The 21873-nt window shown below is 45.8% G+C and overlaps 1 protein-coding gene across 4 annotated transcripts in view; it reads left to right on the top strand.

The window, feature by feature from the left end:
- Positions 1–21873, top strand: part of LOC105030514 (guanine nucleotide-binding protein G(olf) subunit alpha) — a 40997-nt gene that overhangs the window by 10063 nt on the left and 9061 nt on the right. For 3 of the 4 annotated variants that reach the window (XM_034290826.1, XM_029117585.2, XM_029117587.2), the window contains exons 3-5: positions 249–303; positions 624–743; positions 11821–11918. In XM_034290826.1, the coding sequence (XP_034146717.1) occupies positions 249–303; positions 624–743; positions 11821–11918 (273 nt within the window). Of the gene's footprint in view, positions 1–248; positions 304–623; positions 744–11416; positions 11497–11820; positions 11919–21873 lie in introns of those variants that run through there. The other variant, XM_034290835.1, reaches the window with a different exon arrangement.

The raw sequence follows: 21873 nt of genomic DNA, 5'->3' as shown, positions 1-21873 counted from the left end.
TTAGTATTGGGCCTGGCACTGGGGGGTGGGGTGTGGTATTGGGCCTGGCACTGGTGGGTGGGGTGTGGGGAGACAGCCCAGTGAGCAAAATAATGTCAAAGACGTCTTTTCAACCCGAGAGACGTCTTGGAGACCACCATCTCCCGTGGATCTTTAGGCCACATGAAAGGGGGATTATTTCTGTCTTGTCGGCGCTGTCTTCTCCATGTCCCTCCCGTCACATCTGTGTTTCGTTCCGTCCTGCACAGGGAGAAGAAACAGAAAATCCAGGATATTCGGAAAAACGTGAAGGATGCCATAGTGGTGAGTAGACGCACATCGTCCTTCCGGTTTATCAATTGAACTACTGATCTACCTGGTTACCCAGGCAACCCAAATAGCCCCTAACGCCTTGGGTCACCTTTCCCCTGTGCCGTGAGGAAAACTAGCCCTGTCTCTGTGTGTCCTAGCCCTGTCTCTGTGTGTCCTAGCCCTGTCTCTCTGTGTCCTAGCCCTGTCTCTGTGTGTCCTAGCCCTGTCTCTGTGTGTCCTAGCCCTGTCTCTGTGTGTCCTAGCCCTGTCTCTGTGTGTCCTAGCCCTGTCTCTGTGTGTCCTAACCCTGTCTCTGTGTGTCCTAATCCCAGACTATAGTGTCGGCCATGAGCACCTTGATACCTCCGGTCAGCCTAGCCAACCCCGAAGATCACTTCAGGATGGAGTACATCAAAAGCATAGCGCCTCTCTCGGACTTTGACTACTCACAGGTGAGACGGTTGTTACGTTGTGTGTGTGTGTGTGTGTGTGTGTGTGTGTGTGTGTGTATGTGTGTGTGTGGCCTGTTTAAAAGTTGTGATTGTCAGTGTTGCACAGTATCCCTGGCAAAATCAGATGTAGTAACAGATGTACCGTGAATGCTGTTTTGTGAGACTGTCCCTCTCTGTGTCAGTAGTTTCCTGTTACTGGCTGTGTTCCTGGGCAGTTAGGGGATGTGCTGGGACCTTTGATTGTCCTAAATTGACAGATAAAGTTCATAGAAGTCAATGCCTCTGTCCATCATCCCAAATGCCACCCTTTTCCCTATTTAGGCCACTACTTTTGATCAGAGGCCAGTGATAGCAGGGCGCATGGGGAACACGGCGTTCCCTGTCTACCTCCCAACTTGCACCCGATTCCCTCAGTAATCTGCTCCTAAGGGCTCAGCGATAGTGTGCCATGAAGGGAATAGGGTGCCAGAACTGGACTGTGGCCTTCTCCTGTGTTCTGATCTTGACTCTGGTGTTGCTTTGTCACATGGTGACAAAATTAGCTAGCCCAAAATTCAGAAAGTCCAGGTTTCCCTGGAAATAAACTAGCCTGCTAGCCTGTGGCTGGTATTTTAGGCTGACTTAATAGGTTTCACGGTTTTGACCTCGCCGAGAGTTGTGAATGACAGGGGAGACTGGCTTGGGCAGTCACTCTAAGAGGTCACATGGGTCTTGAGGTCCATTTAGAGGCCAGGGGATGTAGCCTATAATATACGACATCATAATAAAAACTGTTGCAGACATACAAGGTGACACACACAGGGGAAAATGGCAATTAAAGGTGAATTTCCCACACCTGTGGCTTTTTTAAATTGCAGTTAGTGTCTGTGTATAAATAGTCAATGAGTTTGTTAGCTCTCATGTGGATGCACTGAGCAGGCAAGATACTGAGCCATGGGGAGCCGAAAACAACATAACAAGGTAATGGAACTTTTATAAAGATGGAAAAGGATATAAAAATATATCCAAAGCAAATGCCAGTCAGTACTCTTCAGTCACTTATTAAGAAGTGGAATATTCGGGGATCTCTTGATACCAAGCCAAGGTCAGGTAGACTAAGAAAGATTTCAGCCAAAACTGCCAGAAGAATTGTTCAGGATACAAAGAAAAACCCACAGGTAACCTCAGGTGAAATACAGGCTGCTCTGGAAAAAGATGGTGTGGTTGTTTCAAGGAGCACAATCCGACGATACTTGAGCAAAAATGAGCTGCATGGTCGAGTTGCCAGAAAGAAGCCTTTACTGCGCCAATGCCACAAAAAAGCCTGGTTACAATATGCTCAACAACACCTTGACACGCCTCACAGCTTCTGGCAAACTGTAATTTGGAGTGACGAAACAAAATAGGGCTTTATGGTCACAACCATAAGCCTTATGTTTGGAGAGGGGTCAACAAGGCCTATAGTGAACAGAATACCATCCCCCCTGTGAAGCATGGTGGTGGCTCACTGATGTTTTGGGGGGTTGTGAGCTCTAAAGGCCCGGGGAATCTTGTGAAAATGTATGGCAAGATGAATGCAGCATGTTATCAGAAAATACTGGTGGACAACTTTTGCATTCGTCTGCACGAAAGCTGCGCATGGAACGCTCTTGGACTTTCCAGCACGACAATGACCCTAAGCACAAGGCCAAGTTGACCCTCCAGTGGTTACAGCAGAAAAAGGTGAAGGTTCTGGAGTGGCCATCACGGTCTCTTGACCTTAATATCATCGAGCCACTCTGGGGAGATCTTAAATGTGTGGTTCATGCAAGATGACCAAAGACTTCACATGACCTGGAGGCATTTTGCCAAAGCGAATGGGCAGCTATACCACCTGCAAGAATTCGGGGCCTCATAGACAAATATTACAGAAGTCTTCATGCTGTCATTGATGCTAAAGGGGGCAATACACAGTATTAAGAACTAAGGGTATGCAGACTTTTGAACAGAGGTCTGTTCAAGTATTTCTTTGTTGCCATGTTTTGTTTTATATGTTTTGACCTGCAGTTGAATGTGAGTCCCATAAGAATGGGGGGGGTACCCTTGGGGGTATGCAGGGGTACCCACGTATTCCGACACAAGTATCACTGGTGTCTGGAGGATGGCCAGGCGTGTCTGGAGGATGGCCAGGCGTGTCTGGAGGATGGCCAGGCGTGTTTGGAGGATGGCCATGCGTGTCTGGAGGATGGCCAGGCTTGTTTGGAGGATGGCCAGGCGTGTCTGGAGGATGGCCAGGCGTGTCTGGAGGATGGCCAGGCGTGTCTGGAGGATGGCCAGGCGTGTCTGGAGGATGGCCAGGCGTGTCTGGAGGATGGCCAGGCGTGTTTGGAGGATGGCCATGCGTGTCTGGAGGATGGCCAGGCTTGTTTGGAGGATGGCCAGGCGTGTCTGGAGGATGGCCAGGCGTGTCTGGAGGATGGCCAGGCGTGTCTGGAGGATGGCCAGGCGTGTCTGGAGGATGGCCAGGCGTGTCTGGAGGATGGCCAGGCGTGTTTGGAGGATGGCCAGGCGTGTCTGGAGGATGGCCAGGCGTGTCTGGAGGATGGCCAGGCGTGTCTGGAGGATGGCCAGGCGTGTCTGGAGGATGGCCAGGCGTGTCTGGAGGATGGCCAGGCGTGTCTGGAGGATGGCGAGGCTTGTTTGGAGGATGGCGAGGCTTGTTTGGAGGATGGCCAGGCTTGTTTGGAGTAGAGATGTTAATGAAAGATTAAGCTAGCAAGGATAACTATGGCGTGTGATCATTTTGATTAAAAAAATTATAATGTTCACTGCAAATACTGCGTGTTAAAATAACAGAACAACTAGCCAATGATGTATACCGATCAGCCATAACATGATGACCACTGACAGGTGAAGTGAATAACACTGATAATCTCATTATCATGGCACCTGTTAGTGTGTGGGATATATTAGGCAGTAAGTGAACATTCTGTCCTCAAAGTTGATGTGTTAGAAGCAGGAAAAATGGGCAAGTGTAAGGATCTGAGACTTTGACAAGGGCCATTTGTGATGACTAGACGACTGAGTCAGTGCATCTCTGAAACTGGAGCCCTTGTGGGGTGTTCCTGGTCTGCAGTGGTCAGTACCTATCAAAAGTGGTCCAAGGGAGGAAAAGAGTTGAACTGGCGACAGGGTCATGGGCAGCCAAGGATCAATGATGCACATGGGGAGCGAAGGCTGGCCTGTGTGGTCCGATCCAACAGACGAGCTACTGTGGCTAAATGCTGGAAAGGTTCATGCTGGTACTGATAGAAAGGTGTCAGAACACACAGTGCATCGCAGTTTGTTGCATATGGGGCTGCAGAGCCACAGACCAGTCAGGGTGCCCATGCTGACCCCTGTCCACTGCCGAAAGGATCTACAATGGGCACATGAGCATCAGAACTGGACCACGGAGCAATGGAAGAAGGTGGCCTGGTCTGATGAATCACATTTCCTTTTACATCAGGTGGATGGCTGGGTGCGTGTGCGCCGCTTACCTGGAGAACACATGTTCTGCTGGGAAACCTTTGGTGCTGCCATTTATGTGGATGTTACAGGCAAGGCGTGTTTGGAGGATGGCCTGATGTGTTTGGAGGATGGCCTGATGTGTTTGGAGGATGGTGAGGCCTGTTTGGAGGATGTTTGGAGGATGTTTGGAAGATGTTTGGAGAATATGTGTGCCAGTCTTTGACCAACCTGCTTGTGCTGAAACATCTCTGACAAGACAAGGCCACAATCAGGGATTAAACAACACACTCAGGGAGTAAAATTGGGATTAAAATCCCATCAGTGAAAAAAAATATGTATTGTGCAGTAGGCGGAGTTATAATCTTCTAGTTATCTGACCTAAAGTTCATGCTTCTGGTTCCTGGTAGCTAGGAGTGTGGTGGTGGGGGGTTACTTGTGGGTTGCTTTCATAATGAGTCCTGGAGCCTTGTTTACTGAATGTCCTTCCATCATCACATAATGTAGTCTAACCAGGACTGGAAATAAACCAGCCCGCTAGCCACTGGCTAGTACTTTAGGCTAACCAGTTGTTATCAGAACTGGAAATTAACTACACCCCTAGCCTGTGGCTAACCTATCAAAATATTTATCGTGTGATGTTTTCTCTGTCTTTAGGCCTAGTGGTACCTGGTCATGTGATAACAGCATGAGAGGCCCATCCAATCCACTGACAGGATTAGTGTCCTAATGATGAAATGGCCTGTGTGTGTGTGTGTGTGTGTTTCTGAGTCTGGTCCGTCTCTCTGTGGCTGGGTCTGTCTGTGTGTGTCTGTATGTCTGATACTGGTCCGTCTCTGTGTGTGTGTGTTTCTGAGACTGGTCCGTCTCTGTGTGTGTGTGTGTGTGTGTCTGAGACTGGTCCGTCTCTGTGTGTGTGTGTGTGTGTGTCTGAGACTGGTCTGTCTCTGTGTGTGTGTGTCTCAGACTGGTCCGTCTCTCTGTGTGTGTGTGTGTGTGTGTGTGTGTGTGTCTGAGACTGGTCCGTCTGTGTGTGTGTGTGTGTGTGTGTGTGTGTCTGAGACTGGTCCGTCTCTGTGTGTGTGTGTGTGTCTGACACTGGTCCGTCTCTGTGTGTGTGTGAGCTGGGGCATGGTGCCTTGGGGACGAAGGAGGACCAGTTCCCAGGCTGTGTGTAGCCAAACAACACGCGTCTCTGTGCCACCGTGTCCCCAGCTGTCATCGTCCTCATCGACGCATCACTCAGCAATGTCCTCCATGTCATCGCTGCTTTGTCTCCTGGTGCCACCGGCTCTCAGCCTCTCACCCATAAATCAGAGCCTGGCTGGAGTGCACTCTCGCTGGTTTGGTGAACCGTTTTCCTGAGACAGATGCTGTCTTAATTTGGTCATTGTGATGTTGCAGTCATATTTGCCAGGCTCTAATGTGTTCAGGGTTTAGGAAGCCGCCCTAATGTTATTTCCAGTTTCTATTTCATTTACATTTAATTCATGTAGTATACTTTTTTATCCTGAGAAAATTATGTTTTCCATTTGTTGGCAAATAAAATAATTACATTCTTTTATTTGCTTCTCGTGGGAATTGAACACACAACCCTGACATTGCAATGGCCAGGCTCTACCAACTGTGCCTAAAGATTTTTTGTAATGATAAATGCATCAACCCCTACAAAACAATTATAATTAACATTACCTTCAGCAGCATGATGATTTTTCTAGCAGTGTGGGAGTGTCTGAAATGTAGATGTTTGGTCTGTACGCCTGATTCTAAGATTTCTCTTTCCCTCATATTTAAAGTCAGATATTAACCCCACTGTGACCTTGAGTAACTGTTTAAGGAAGTAGGGAAAGCAAACTAGGCTCTCTTGTCTTTCCACTTTGAACGATTAATGTGGACTAGGCTCTGTCTGCTTTGAGGGAAGTACAGTCATGTGAAGACTTGTTTACAAATTTGGACATATAGATATGTAATATAATACTGTTGATAGATGAAGGTAGCCAGGTTTAACAAATTACAATGAATGATTATATTTTGCCACAATTTATTAATAAAAACATCTACAGAAATGTGATGTCATAATGTAGTAAAAGTAAGTAATTCCCCAAATAGCTGGTGTTTCCCCTTTTGGCTGACAAGTAGCAGTTCCCTGTAAGTGTCCATCAGTGTCATACAACTACAGTATATTTTTCCCCACAATATTTTGCAGATCTGCTTTAAATGTGTCATGTTCGAGGGCATTCTTCCATGCGCCGACTGCTTCAGGTCCCTCAACAGAGTTTGGATAGGATAGATATCTGGGCTTTGATTCTCATTGCATAACCTTCCATTATTTTCTTTTTGAGACATTCTGTGTTTGTGTTTGGGATCACTGACCTGTTGCTGGGTCCATTTTCAGTTCAGATTCAGATTTTTGACAGATGGCCTTCTCCGAAGTTCTTTGGTACAGTACGGAATTTATGATTGACTCCGTGATGGCACGTTGGTCAGGCAGCAAAGCAGCCCCACACAATAATGCCACCGCCACAATGCTTTATGTGTAGTATGAGGTTTTTCTCTTCAAAGGCAGTGTTTCATTTTCACCAAATATGCCATCTGGCATTGCGGTGAAACAGCTCAACCTTTGACTCATCTGTGAAGAGCACATTGTACCAGTAATTTTGGTCTTTACCCTTGGTGTTTTCTGGCAAACATCAGTCGTGTGTTGATATTATTTTTTCAGAGCAGAGCCTGTTTCCTTCCTGACCCACCACGTAGGCCAGATGTGTGCAGTTTCTGACAGTTGGCTCTTGCACTTAGTCATTGATTATGGAATTTTTGTCCATTTGTAGATGATCTGTCGGAGTGTGGAATTGTGTACTTTGAATTGCTTGGAAATGGCTTCGTAACCCCTCCTAGACTCATGGGCATCAATAATCTTTCTTCTGAGGGCCTTGGAAAGGTCTTTTAATAATGGCATGATGTGTTGCCACACACCCATATGGTTAATACCACACCAGACCAAGTCTCCTGATACCTTCCAGGGGGTGTTTACGTTTTCTCATGATTATGTTTGTTAGGGTAGGCTCTGTCTACTTTAAAGGAAGTGTGTTTGTTAGGGTAGGCTCTGTTTACTTAAAAGAAAGTGTGTTTGTTAGGGTAGGCTCTGTTTTTAAGGAAGTATGTTTGTTAGGGTAGGCTCTGTTTTTAAGGAAGTATGTTTGTTAGGGTAGGCTCTGTCTACTTTGTGACAAAGTTGTGTCCATTTGGCTGCAAATGGAACAGAGAGTGACTACTAGGGCTTGTTGTTTTCTGTTGCAAAACATTTTGAGGCATGTCTGTCAATGATAAGAAAGGGGAACGATGAGAAACTGCTGCTGACACTCGTATCTTGTTTGTTCTGTTCCAAATGGACGAACAAGGTGAGTGGTGTTTTAACCTGGAAATTGGTATTGTCATGTTGTGGCATCTGTAAGCACACGAGAAGCACCTCTGAGAAGCTCTTTACCTCAAGGTCATGAGGTAGAATCTAGCCAATTAATATGAAAATCACACACGGTAGACCAGTTAAAATGCGAAAGCCATCAATAGTAAAATCCATGCTGAAATGCCATGCAACCAAATATCTGTCAGGGTCTGTAAAATAATGTGGTAACAATAAGCTAATACAAATGTTTTCTGTGAAAAAAGCAATGCTCTTCTAAACATACTAGCCATGTTGTGTTAGCATTCCTCTAGCTAGCCTAGCATCAACCATCTCAATGTACTATCTATGCTGTTTTGGCATCTGTCTAGCTAGCCTAGCTTCAGTCAGCTCAATATACTAGCCATGCTATGTTAGCATTCATCTTACTAGCTTATCTTTAGTCAGCTCAACATGCTAGCTATTCTGTGTTAGCATCCCTCTAGTTAACCTATCTTCAGTCAACTCACCATGTTAGCTATGCTGTGTTTGCATCCATCTAGCTAGCCTAGGTTCAGTCCACTCAACATGACAGCTATGCTGTGTTTGCACCCGTCCAACTAGCATAGCTTTAGACAACTCAACATGTTAGCTATGCTGTGCTAGCATCTATATAAATAGCCTAAGTTCAGTCCACTCAGCATGCTAGCTATGCTGTGTTGACATCCGTCTAACAGACCTAGCTTCATACCACTCAACTGGAGTTAATTCAAAAGATGAAACCCCAGATTCTGGTTTGACTGTTATCTGTTTTATTCTGATTCATAAAATATGTGTAAATGTATTATAAACAGAATCTTGTAGGAGTCTTTTAACGATAAACTACGCTTGTTTATCGGGCCTTTGGAGCTCACTTAGTAAGGGCATAGTGCTTGTAACACCAGGGTTGTGCGTTCAATTCCCATAGGGGACAAGTATGTAAAAAGTATGAAATTGTTTGCACAAACTACTGAAGATAGCTCTGGATAAATTCTGAAAAAAGTCTGCTAAATTACTTAATATGTAAAAGATGTTACATTTGAAGGTCTGTACTGATAAAGCTTTCATGCAGTGTGATGTGTGTCTGTTGATGATTTCATACTTTTGCTGTTTGGTGGTTTAAGTGGGAGGCAAGGCAGATTCTTTCTCTCTGCTATCGCTCTACTCTCTCCAGTCTCGATCTCTCTTTTTTTTCTTTTATCTAAATTTGTCTGTAGTCTATAACTGGAGTAACACGTGTGTGTGGGCCTGTGTGTGGGTGCGGCTGTGCACATTAGTGTGTGTGTGTGTGTGTGTGTGTGTGTTTGTGTTTGCACTGTGTGACTGTTATCTAATGTGGATCATTTTCCTTCTTTATACAAGTAGAGATGATGGCTATCATAAGTCTCTGTAAACCGCTGTCTGGCTGGTTGTCTGACTGGTTGGTTGGCTGGCTGACTGGTTGGTTGGGTGTCTGACTGGTTGGCTGGCTGGTTGGTTGGCTGGCTGACTGGTTGAGTGTCTGCCTCCAACACCGGCCAATATTGGAGGACATGTTTCAGATCTTTGGATCTGGGAATAGGGCAGAGGCAAGGTCATCATGAATTGGATCACAGTTAAATTATTTGTGGTTGTGGGGTATTGGGAGTAGATTGATAAATACAAGACTGTAACACAAAAAATTTGGAGGCAGTGCAGGTGTCTGAATACTTCCAGAAGGTTGTGTATGCTAGTTTAGCACAGATATTCAAAACTCCAGCGTTTACTGTAAAAGTATATATTTCCATCAACAGACAAATGCTCAGGGAAGGCCTTCTAACCCCAGCCAACCCTGCCTGGAAGGTCCAGAAGTGTTTTACTGTCTGAACCTTTTGGAAATGTTTTAGCCACATTCTTATCTAAGTTTTAGCATTTATGAATACTTTTTTTATTTGGTCTCCCACTATTTCTGATGATAAAAAAAAAAAACAATATATCATTTGTTGGGAAACCTATGAATATTCAGGGAGCCGAATGTAAAAAAAAGAAAAAAAAAAGCCCCATTCGGCTCAATACGTTTCACACCAACAAATAAGCGTTCGAACCTTGGAAACCATTGAATTATCAGTTAAATGTTATTCATTGTTGAGATTCAATTACTGTTATTATAAACTATTTGTAATGTGAAAAATGATTAAAAAAAAAGATTTTGTAATACAGTCAATACTAGCAACTGTTATTTTTCTGTGAGGGAGAGCAGAGCGGTAACAAGCAGAGAGGTTAGGACACCAAAACTTTACAGAGATTGGTTTCAGGGTAAACTCTTGTAATTTCTCGGCTGGAGATGAGCATCAGTAGTTGGAAGTGAACTGTGTTATCTGTATCTCTGTAGGCACTGCAGCAGCAGGAACACTGCATGTATTCAGCAGGCTGGTGTCACACGGCTCTGTGGAGAACAACCCAGAGGAGTCAGACCAGGCTCTATGTGTCTCAATTCAATTCTAACTCTCTCTCTGGTTTTCCCTTGTGCTCTCTCTCTCTCTTTCTGTTTTTCTGTTTCTCTCATCCTCCTTTGGTCTTTCTGTCTTTCTCATTCTCCCTCTGTCTCTCTGTCTACATCTGTCTGTCTCTCTGTCTACATCTGTCTGTCTCTCAGTCTCTGTCTGTCTCTCAGTCTCTGTCTGTCTCTCAGTTTTTCTCAGCCTTTCTCTCCCTTAGGGTCTTTCTCCCTCAGTGTCTCTCAGTATCTCTTGGTCTCTCTCCTTCAGTGTCTCTCACTATCTCTCGGTCTCTCTCCCTCAGTGTCTCTCAGTATCTCTCGCTCTCTCCCTCAGTGTCTCTCAGTATCTCTTGCTCTCTCCCTCAGTGTCTCTCCGTATCTTTCGGTCTCTCTCCCTCAGTGTTTCTCGGTTTCTCTCTTACTCTCACTTTCTATCATTCCATTTATTCAATTTAAATTCATTGGGCTTTTTGTTTTTTTGATAGTGTCAAAGCAGGTGTAAAATAAAAAAGGGAAAAATAAATATAAATTAATATAGATAATTTAGAAATGTCTACTTTCTTTCAAAAACACCAACATGCATTAATCTCTGTGTGCGCAGGAGTGTTTCTTAGAGAAAGATCAGTCAGGGATAATTAGGATTTATATACCATGGAGACAGACAAAGAGACAGACAGAGAGACAGACAGACAGATAGTGGCAACCCTCCATTCATGTCAATATAGAGAGGAGAGCGAGAGATGGGGACAAACAGGAGAAGAAAATACAGAGAGAAAGATGAGGAGAAACAGGAGGAGAAAGAGAGAGTGATGGGGAGAAACAGGGGGGGAGAGAGAGAGAGATGGGCAGGTTGTGTCTCGGATTTAAGAACCTGGTATTTGCTCTGATCAGGATGGTACATTGGACAACAGGTGTCTCTAAGGCCGGGGTTGGAGGCAGGATACTGGACAATAGGTGTCTCTAAGGCCGGGGTTGGAGGCAGGATACTGGACAACAGGTGTCTCTAAGGCCTGGGTTGGAGGCAGGATACTGGACAACAGGTGTCTCTAAGGCCGGGGTTGGAGGCAGGATACTGGACAACAGGTGTCTCTAAGGCCTGGGTTGGAGGCAGGATACTGGACAACAGGTGTCTCTAAGGCCGGGGTTGGAGGCAGGATACTGGACAACAGGTGTCTCTAAGGCCTGGGATTGGAGGCAGGATACGGGACAACAGGTGTCTCTAAGGCCGGGGTTGGAGGCAGGATACTGGACAACAGGTGTCTCTAAGGCCTGGGATTGGAGGCAGGATACGGGACGTCAGGTGTCTCTAAGGCCTGGGATTGGAGGCAGGATACGGGACGTCAGGTGTCTCTAAGGCCTGGGATTGGAGGCAGGATACGGGACGTCAGGTGTCTCTAAGGCCGGGGTTGGAGGTAGTTGTGTGTGTGTGTGTGTGTGTGTGTGTTTGACTCATGTTTATGTGTACATGGGGTTTTTCTTTGCTGGTCTCCACTAGATTTAACAAATGTTTGGGTTTAACTTCCAATTGGGAATTAGAGTTGGGGTTGGGCCTCACTGGTTCAGTTTAGATTTAGGGCCAGTTTAAGATTAGGCATGAAAGTAAGGTTGTTGGTGTTAGGGTCAGGGTGTGATGGTAAGGGCATGCATATCCAAGTGGTTTCAATCTGTGGGAATGCTCAGTTGATTGACCGATTGTTGTTTAGCCGATAACCCTGTCTCTTTTCTCCCCCGGCCAGGAGTTCTTCGACCATGCGAAAAAGCTGTGGGATGATGAGGGAGTCAAGGCATGCTTCGAAAGATCCAACGAGTACCAGCTTATCGACTGTGCACAATAGTAAGTCCAATGATTTAATTGATCCTTTTAAACCGGTAGATCTTAAGGTAGATTCTATTAAGGTCCTGTAAATAATAAATGAACTTTGTCCACCCCGCAGTGGTTTTAAGAGTTACATATTTATTTTTTTAAATGATGAAAATATTTATATTTTTTTGCACATATTTGGTATCTGCAAGCTTTAGGCCTACCTTTCAATTAATGAACCAGGAAGATGCTTGGTTTGGTTTTTATTGTTATCTTAACCTGTTCAACCGATGTGATGTGTCGTGGTTGCTGTTGATGTGAGTTGCTGTCTTTGCAATATGTTGAGCCTGTGAGTTTGTTTACATGCTCTCTAAACATGCAGGATTACACTTGGGCAGTAGGCTGATTACGGTTTACGTGTCAACTACTTACTCACCTTGTCTTCATTGGCATAATGTCATGATCCAAGTTAGCATGCATGCAATATTTAACCTAATAACAAATGGTTTTAACAGAGCTTCAGAGCTTCAGCAGTGTAATTGATCTGCATTGAGTTTAGATGGATGCATCTTTTCCCCAGGAGGAACAGCTGTTATGTTCTGTTGAGGTTGAGCTTGAAAACCAAGAGAGATGTCACCTGCCTGGGGGTCAAACGTGGGAAGGGAGATTAGTATTGGAGTGGCAGTGACAGGAGAGACCATGCAAGCTTATGTCATGAGTCCAGTTTATTCGTGGTTAAAGAGGAGGGGCCTAGAAATAGTGCAAACACTATAATGTTGAGTTGGTCCACTGATGAAATGTAGTTGGTTCATCCATGTCCTATGAGGTTTGGTTGGTCCATCCGTGCCCCAGTGTTAACCTTAGCCCCCCAGTGTTTAACGTTAGCCCCCCAGTGTTTAACGTTAGCCCCCCAGTGTTAACGTTAGCCCCCCAGTGTTTAACGTTAGCCCCCCAGTGTTTAACGTTAGCCCCCCAGTGTTAACGTTAGCCCCCCAGTGTTTAACGTTAGCCCCCCAGTGTTTAACGTTAGCCCCCCAGTGTTAACGTTAGCCCCCCAGTGTTTAACGTTAGCCCCCCAGTGTTTAACGTTAGCCCCCCAGTGTTAACGTTAGCCCCCCAGTGTTAACGTTAGCCCCCCAGTGTTAATATTAGCCCCCCAGTGTTAACGTTAGCCCCCCAGTGTTAACGTTAGCCCCCCAGTGTTAATATTAGCCCCCCAGTGTTAACGTTAGCCCCCCAGTGTTAACGTTAGCCCCCCAGTGTTAATGTTAGCCCCCCAGTGTTAACGTTAGCCCCCCAGTGTTAACGTTAGCCCCCCAGTGTTAACGTTAGCCCCCCAGTGTTTAACCTTAGCCCCCCAGTGTTAACGTTAGCCCCCCAGTGTTTAACGTTAGCCCCCCAGTGTTTAACCTTAGCCCCCCAGTGTTAACGTTAGCCCCCCAGTGTTTAACCTAAGCCCCCCAGTGTTAATGTTAGCCCCCCAGTGTTAATGTTAGCCCACCAGTGTTAATATTAGCCCCCCAGTGTTAACTGGGGGCAGTTGCTCCAGGCTTTTTTGGTGCTCAGTGGTGTAACGTGGATGAAATATCACCACAGTGTAGTGCTGTTGGTTTTCAGAAGAGCTTTTCTAACCTCTCCTACAGGATCTGACGCAAGCAGGCCGGCAGACCAGTTTTTGTTTACCTACTGAAACTGGCAAATTGGCAAGCAAGAGGGTGGGTGGTTGTTATGGCAAAGAACCGGTCTGCATTTGAAATGAGGCCCTGTTCTCTACAATAGTGCTCAGCAACCTTTTCTGAATCAAAATGCTGGCGTAGATCTGCTGCTCAGAATAAATACATCTTTAAAAGAAATTGTTAACCTGTACATATTTAAAACGGTTCTGTGGCTTTGTGAAATGCAGCATTATCACTTCATTTTGGCTGTGCTTGAATTGCTTTGCCAATTTGTTTTCCAAACTGGATCATTTGTTGAATTACTGAGTGAGCATATACTGAAATCATCTTTTTCTTTTTCTGGTATTCTGGACTGAAATTAATGTTGTTACTGCTATGACCAGATTCATGTTGTTTCTCCTATGACCAGATATATTTTGTTACTGCTATGACCAGATTCATGTTGTTCCACCTATGACCAGAAATGTAAAAGAATGACTCGATATATAAGATGTAAGTGGCTATTAATAACAACTCAAGTTGATGTTATTATTACCCAGCGGCAGGTCTAACGTTCCACTTGATTTGTTCACCAGGAGTCCATACTTTCAAACACATGGAATGGTTCAAAATGGGAGCACTTCAACTAACCGGTAAACAGGGCTGTGAATGGAATGTACCCACCACAAATGGTCCCAAACAGTGCTAGAAAAATAAACCCTCTGTCTCAGGTGACTGGTTCATGTGCACTGTTGTACAGATTGCCTATTGGCTGCTATCTAAACTAGTGCAGTATCTAGGGAATATGGCGGTGTTTGGAAAGGACCGATTTCCACGTGTATCACTGATCCTGGTCAGCGGTCAAGGTGCTACTCAGCATCCCAACATGTGTACGCTTTAAGAGTCATGTTATTAAGTGTTCAAGCTGTTGGATTGGACGTGCTATTTTCAGCCATGGGTGGATTCTGGCAAAGCTTCTGGTTCTGTTGTATTGTCTGTCCATCTACTGTGTGATCAGAGGCACAATACAATGATTTACATGCCTTGTAGCCACGCACCTGTCTCTCTCTCTGTCTCCCTGTCTGTCTCCCTGTCTGTCTCCCTGTCTGTGTCTCTCTCTGTCTGTCTCTCTCTCTCTCTTTCTCTGTCTCTCTCACACATGCTGTTATCTCTACACTTTAGAGGAACAACAATTGATGACCATTAAACATTTTTCCCTAACCCCCACCTGACCTTAACTGTTAACATATCCTTAACCTAACCGTAACTAACCTTTACCGCTAATCCATAGTAAACCATGGATGTTCACGCTTTGCTAAATCATCCATGGTTTACTAAACTAGGACTTAAACAGCAACCGTAGACGAAAAGCAACTCTTCATTCATGTTGAAAACGAGAAGTACCCCATGATTGCGTAATACAGAGTTGGGTTTGAAAATGTCAACAAGTCATGTCCTAGCTTGCCTATATAGGGGGTGGCAACACCAATACATAGACCAGACGCCACGTGAAGTCGACCCGTGTGAATGGAGCAACAACAATAATTAGCCTCAATAGTGGAATTTGCATTTCCACTATGACAGTGGTTCCCAACTCCGGTCCTCGAGTACCCCCAACAGCACACATTTTTGTTGTAGCCCTGGACAAGCACACCCAATTCAACTCAATGAGAGCCTGATAATTAGTTGACAAGTTGAATCAGCTGTGCTTGGCTGGGGCTACAATGAAAATGTGTACTGTTGGGGGTACTTGAGGACCGTAGTTGGGAACCACGGCACTATGACATCAGACACTACCACCTAGGTGGGCTGTTGTATGACTCGTGACATGTGGTGTTGAGTAGCTCTTATATTTCCTGGTTATGTAGACAATCGCTAGCATTTACCAGCTAGCTACCATCACCTCACGTTCCCCATTCCCTGGTTTCATTAGGATTAGTAACTACATATACCTACACTCAGGTGGCGGTGGGTCCTCGACCTCAGATCTTATATCAGTAACAAAGCTTGTTTTGCTGCTCTAGCTCATAGTGCAGCTTTCCTTTATTTCTGGTTTTGGGTGAGATTGGGAGGTTTTGACACGTGTCCTTGCTACACCAAGACACACCACATTTAGACCACACTTACAACACTGGTCTCGTTTGGCCAGATCACGCCTGCTCCAGAACACAGTCAAATCAGATGGGTGCTGCTGCCCTTTAACATACTCCGAAGTCTTCAAATACACACACACACACACACACACACGCACGCCTGTAGCATTATTATGCTTATCATACCTTAGTTATGGTTAACCTTTGGGCTGATTCCCTATGTTTAAACAGGGCTTGCTCTGCTTGGATGGTGTCTGTGTGTTTGACAGGAGTCAAGATACATTCATTACTCCTACTATCAAATTGATGTTGTTAATCCTATGACCAGACTCGTTTGAGCATATGGCAGGTAATGGTGTAGTGGTTACAGGACTGGTGCTGTCTCTGGTGATGGTACGGTGGTTACAGGACTGGTGCTGTCTCTGGTGATGGTACGGTGGTTACAGGACTGGTGCTGTCTCTGGTGATGGTATAGAGGTCACAGGACTGGTGTTATCACTGGTGAAGGTATAGTGGTCACAGGACTGGTGCTATCACTGGTGAAGGTATAGTGGTCACAGGACTGGTGCTATCACTGGTGAAGGTATAGTGGTCACAGGACTGGTGCTGTCTCTGGTGATGGTACGGTGGTCACAGGACTGGTGCTGTCTCTGGTGATGGTATAGAGGTCACAGGACTGGTGTTATCACTGGTGAAGGTATAGTGGTCACAGGACTGGTGCTATCACTGGTGAAGGTATAGAGGTCACAGGACTGGTGCTATCACTGGTGAAGGTATAGTGGTCACAGGACTGGTGCTATCACTGGTGAAGGTATAGTGGTCACAGGACTGGTGCTATCACTGGTGAAGGTATAGTGGTCACAGGACTGGTGTCATCACTGGTGAAGGTATAGTGGTCACAGGACTGGTGCTATCACTGGTGAAGGTATAGTGGTCACAGGACTGGTGCTATCACTGGTGAAGGTATAGTGGTCACAGGACTGGTGCTATCACTGGTGAAGGTATAGTGGTCACAGGACTGGTGCTATCACTGGTGAAGGTATAGTGGTCACAGGACTGGTGCTATCACTGGTGAAGGTATATTGGTCACAGGACTGGTGCTATCACTGGTGAAGGTATAGTGGTCACAGGACTGGTGCTATCACTGGTGAAGGTATAGTGGTCACAGGACTGGTGCTATCACTGGTGAAGGTATAGTGGTCACAGGACTGGTGCTATCACTGGTGAAGGTATAGTGGTCACAGGACTGGTGCTATCACTGGTGAAGGTATATTGGTCACAGGACTGGTGCTATCACTGGTGAAGGTATAGTGGTCACAGGACTGGTGCTATCACTGGTGAAGGTATAGTGGTCACAGGACTGGTGCTATATTTGGTGATGGTACAGTGGTCACAGGACTGGTGCTATCTTTGGTGATGGTACAGTGGTCACAGGACTGGTGCTATCACTGGTGAAGGTATAGTGGTCACAGGACTGGTGCTATCTTTGTTGATGGTACAGTGGTCACAGGACTGGTGCTGTCTCTGGTGATGGTGTAGTGATCACAGGACTATGCTAGCCGCCTGGGGAGGCAGTTACATATTCATCTCGGGCAGAGGGGCTGAATAATGGATCCTATTGTCTGGCAGGCATGTGTTGCTGTTGCCTTCTCTAGCCTGTTCTCTGTTCTCTTAGTCAGCCCATTCTCCTAGCTAGCCCGTTCTCTGTTCTCTTAGTCGGCCCATTCTCCTAGCTAGCCCGTTCTCTGTTCTCTTAGTCGGCCCATTCTCCTACTTTGCCTGTTCTGTTTTCCTAGTTAGCTCATCTCTCTGGTCCAAAAGGCTTCACATCACTGGCTACTAAGAGAGGGAGCAAAGGACAAAAAGTGCGAGAGGGACAAAGAGTGAAAGAGAGGGGCACAGTGATAGAGGGACCAAGGGACTGCAAAGAGTGTGAGAGAGGGGCACAGAGATAGAGGGACCAAGGGACTGCAAAGAGTGTGAGAGCGTAATAACTGTAAGTTAACGTGTTAACGGATCCCCAGTCTTTGAGCCCTGCTCTGCTCTGTCTCACTATATGATGGTAACATTCATACTCTGCTGTTGGTTCCCCTGTTGTTGAATTGGAGTCTTTCTGGACGGGTTTTAGAGATGTTAGAAAACCCAAAACATTTATTGATAGAGGTTCCCCAATGTTGTGTTTTCGCTGTGACAGAACATTTGTGTTTCATGTAGATAATTGTCATTTGGGTTCTATCAAATCACATTAGTGGGGGAGAGTAATTTAACCAGATGACACTGCACTCACACTAGCTCAACCCAGCTTTCCCAGAGTAAAAGAGTTGCATGCATTGAGAGGCAGTCTAACAATTACTTAAAACGATTTATGAACTTGGAAAAATCTCACCAATGTTGGTCGCTGATGTTGCCAGTGTTGGTCGCTGATGTTGCCAGTGTTGGTCGCTGATGTTGCCAGTGTTGGTCGCTGATGTCGCCACTGTTGGCCGCTGATGTCGCCACTGTTGGTCGCTGATGTCGCCACTGTTGGTCGCTGATGTCGCCACTGTTGGTCGCTGATGTCGCCACTGTTGGTCGCTGATGTCGCCATCAGTCTTGGTCGCTGATGTCGCCACTGTTGGTCGCTGATGTCGCCACTGTTGTTCGCTGATGTCGCCACTGTTGGTCGCTGATGTCGCCACTGTTGGTCGCTGATGTCGCCATCAGTCTTGGTCGCTGATGTCGCCACTGTTGGTCGCTGATGTCGCCACTGTTGGTCGCTGATGTCGCCACTGTTGGTCGCTGATGTCGCCACTGTTGGTCGCTGATGTCGCCACTGTTGGTCGCTGATGTCGCCACTGTTGGTCGCTCTGTGTCTCCTGTGTTTGCCGCTCAAAGTGTTGTTAGCTCGCTTAATGTACATTAATCATAATCCACATAAAAAAAATTGCTTTTGAAAATACATAAATGAACATGATACGTGTATATGTGTGTGACCATCATGGGTTAATGTTATCCAGTGAATTAAGGTTACATGTAGGATGAGTCACTCTTCTCAATAATATCAGTATTAAAGCCCTCATGTAATATACTTATGTATTTGGCATTAATACTATTGTAAATTGTCTTTGAACCTTGTGTGGGTTGAGTTGGGATTGATTTGGTCCAGAGAGGAGTAGGTATTGTGCTTTTCTGCTGAATGTGTAAAGTATTGGATGTAAATAGGTTGTGTTAATTTAGTTGAGGTTGAAACAAAGCATTATGTTAGCAGTGGGAGGGCATCTGAAAAATAGCATTATGTCAGCAGTGGGAGGGCATCAGAAACAAAGCATTATGTCAGCTGTGGGAGGGCATCTGAAACAAAGCATTATGTCAGCTGTGGGAGGGCATCTGAAACAAAGCATTATGTCAGCAGTGGCAGGGCATCAGAAACAAGGCATTATGTCAGCAGTGGGAGGGCATCTGAAACAAGGCATTATGTCAGCAGTGAGAGGGCATCAGAAACAAGGCATTATGTCAGCAGTGGGAGGGCATCAGAAACAAAGCATTATGTCAGCAGTGGCAGGGCATCAGAAACAAGGCATTATGTCAGCTGTGGGAGGGCATAAGATCACCTGAAGGCAGCTGACAGGGAGGAATGTTCAAAGGAGCCAGTGTGAGTGTGTGTTCTTTATACAACAGTAGTCCACAACATGTGGACTACTGTCTGCAAAAACAAATTATTATTTTGAAATAAAATAAATGTTTGGACTTAAGTAACTTTATATGATTATTTTCCAGCCCCCAAATATCCACTCACCTATACAAAATAATATAAGTATGAACACTTGGTCTCTATACAGTAGAATTCTGATGAGACCCCTTAACCTCTTGGTCTCTATACAGTAGAATTCTGATGAGACCCCTTAACCTCTTGGTCTCTATACAGTAGAATTCTGATGAGACCCCTTAACCTCTTGGTCTCTATACAGTAGAATTCTGATGAGACCCCTTAACCTCTTGGTCTCTATACAGTAGAATTCTGATGACACAGTTAAACAGAATGGTCTGGCACAAAGAAAAAAACACTCAAGCGTGTGTAAAATATTTGTACTAATATTGTCAACTTTTGTAATTAGAATATGTGCATTAAAATGCATGGATAGAAATATCTGTTGTCTGATTGCATATTTACGTTTGAAAATAAAAGGACTCTTCCTAATCTTTAACTGAATTAACTGAGCGTTAAAACACATTTTGCTGTGTGAAGGAAGCTATTTTAAAAAACTAGGCTGTAATATTTGCAACAGAGCAAAAGGTGGAACGTCACGATGAATAGGAAAATGTAATTGTCTTTGCTTTTTGGTTGCATTTTGTGTACAGCAATCGTTAAAAACATTGACTTAATGGTAGTTCCATAACAGAAACACAACTGCACTCCCTGGGGCGTATTTTGGGTTTAAGCAAAATGAACGAGGTGAGCCCAATAATTTTGGGAGGCGAATTGATGGATTTGCACCAGAAAGGTGGCACTCAAAAACGCAAAAATCTTTTCCAGATCATTCACGTATATTTTTAGGCCTACTATATTATTTGGCTTTCACTATAACAGCGACATACAATTTACAATACAAAAAATTTAATCGTTAATCGCAATTCTTTGTGCGACAATAAATAATTAATCGTGACAGCCCTAGACACAAGTGACTGAACAACACCGTTGTCTGGACCATCCCATCTCGATGAGCTCTTTAAACTGCGCCCGTTGAAGAAAGAGAAGCTCCATCAATATTATTTATTATGACAAATTTGTCGAGGTCTGATCGCTTGATCCAGACCCGGAACGGAATCCCCTAATTGGTGACAACTGCGCTAGGTCTCAATACAATAGAAGTCTGATGGGACCCCATAACCACTAAGTCTCGGGCAGCGTTGTGTGACGGAGGCCAGTTGGGGATGGAGACAGCGTTGTGTGACGGAGGCCAGTTGGGGATGGAGACAGCGTTGTGTGACGGAGGCCAGTTGGGGATGGAGGCAGCGTTGTGTGACGGAGGCCAGTTGGGGATGGAGACAGCGTTGTGTGATGGAGGCCAGTTGGGGATGGAGGCAGCGTTGTGTGACGGAGGCCAGTTGGGGATGGAGACAGCGTTGTCTAATGGAGGCCAGTTGGGGGTGGAGACAGCGTTGTGTGACGGAGGCCAGTTGGGGATGGAGACAGCGTTGTGTGACGGAGGCCAGTTGGGGATGGAGACAGCGTTGTCTAATGGAGGCCAGTTGGGGATGGAGGCAGCGTTGTGTGACGGAGGCCAGTTGGGGATGGAGGCAGCGTTGTGTGACGGAGGCCAGTTGGGGATGGAGGCAGCGTTGTGTGACGGAGGCCAGTTGGTGATGGAGACAGCGTTGTCTAATGGAGGCCAGTTGGTGATGGAGACAGCGTTGTGTGACGGAGGCCAGTTGGGGATGGAGGCAGCGTTGTGTGACGGAGGCCAGTTGGGGATGGAGGCAGCGTTGTGTGACGGAGGCCAGTTGGGGATGGAGGCAGCGTTGTGTGACAGAGGCCAGTTGGTGATGGAGGCAGCGTTGTGTGACGGAGGCCAGTCGGCGCTGTAGATTCCCATCTTGTCCTCTATCTGAGACCACTCCTCCTTAAAGCTCATGTAAACGAGTCAGGAGCCGGGGCCAGCTGGCTATTTATAGTATCAGACAGCAGAAACACTGCAGAATGGAGAGACGATGCCGGCTGGAGGAGGGAACAGAGGGAGGGATGGGAGAAGAGGGGGAGGAGGGAACAGAGGGAGGGATGGGAGAAGAGGGGGAGGAGGGAAGGGAGGGTCACATCTGTCTGTCAGAATCAAAGGGAGTATCCCGACGCTGCTGTAAACAATGGAAGGTCAATGGCAGAAGGTGAGGCAGACACACACACACATACCCACACACACTCACACACATACACACTCACACACACTGAGTGACAGAAATAAACCTGTTTCAGTCATTGTGGTAGTGCAGTAGTTATTTATAGCATTAGAAGCTCTCTAAGACGCACACATGCGTGTACGCACAGGAAACCAGGGCACGCAGAACAGCGTTACGCACCAGAGAAGAAGACATTTTGCTTTACTATCATGACTCAGGGACTTCGCACTCACAGTCCTCCCCTGCTGCTTCCTTATGACCTGAATCAGCCAATCAAATAGTTCCTGGTGATGGGGGGGGGCGGCGGGCCCATGCTGAATGTTACCCAGTCAAGCATGAGTGTTCACTTATTCATGCACACATCAGTTA

This window comes from Esox lucius, chromosome 3, assembly GCF_011004845.1.
Source record: "Esox lucius isolate fEsoLuc1 chromosome 3, fEsoLuc1.pri, whole genome shotgun sequence".
Classification (NCBI taxonomy): Eukaryota; Metazoa; Chordata; class Actinopteri; order Esociformes; family Esocidae; genus Esox; species Esox lucius.
The sequence above is the reverse complement of the archived record's forward strand: the minus strand, read 5'-3'. Positions and strand labels throughout refer to the sequence as shown.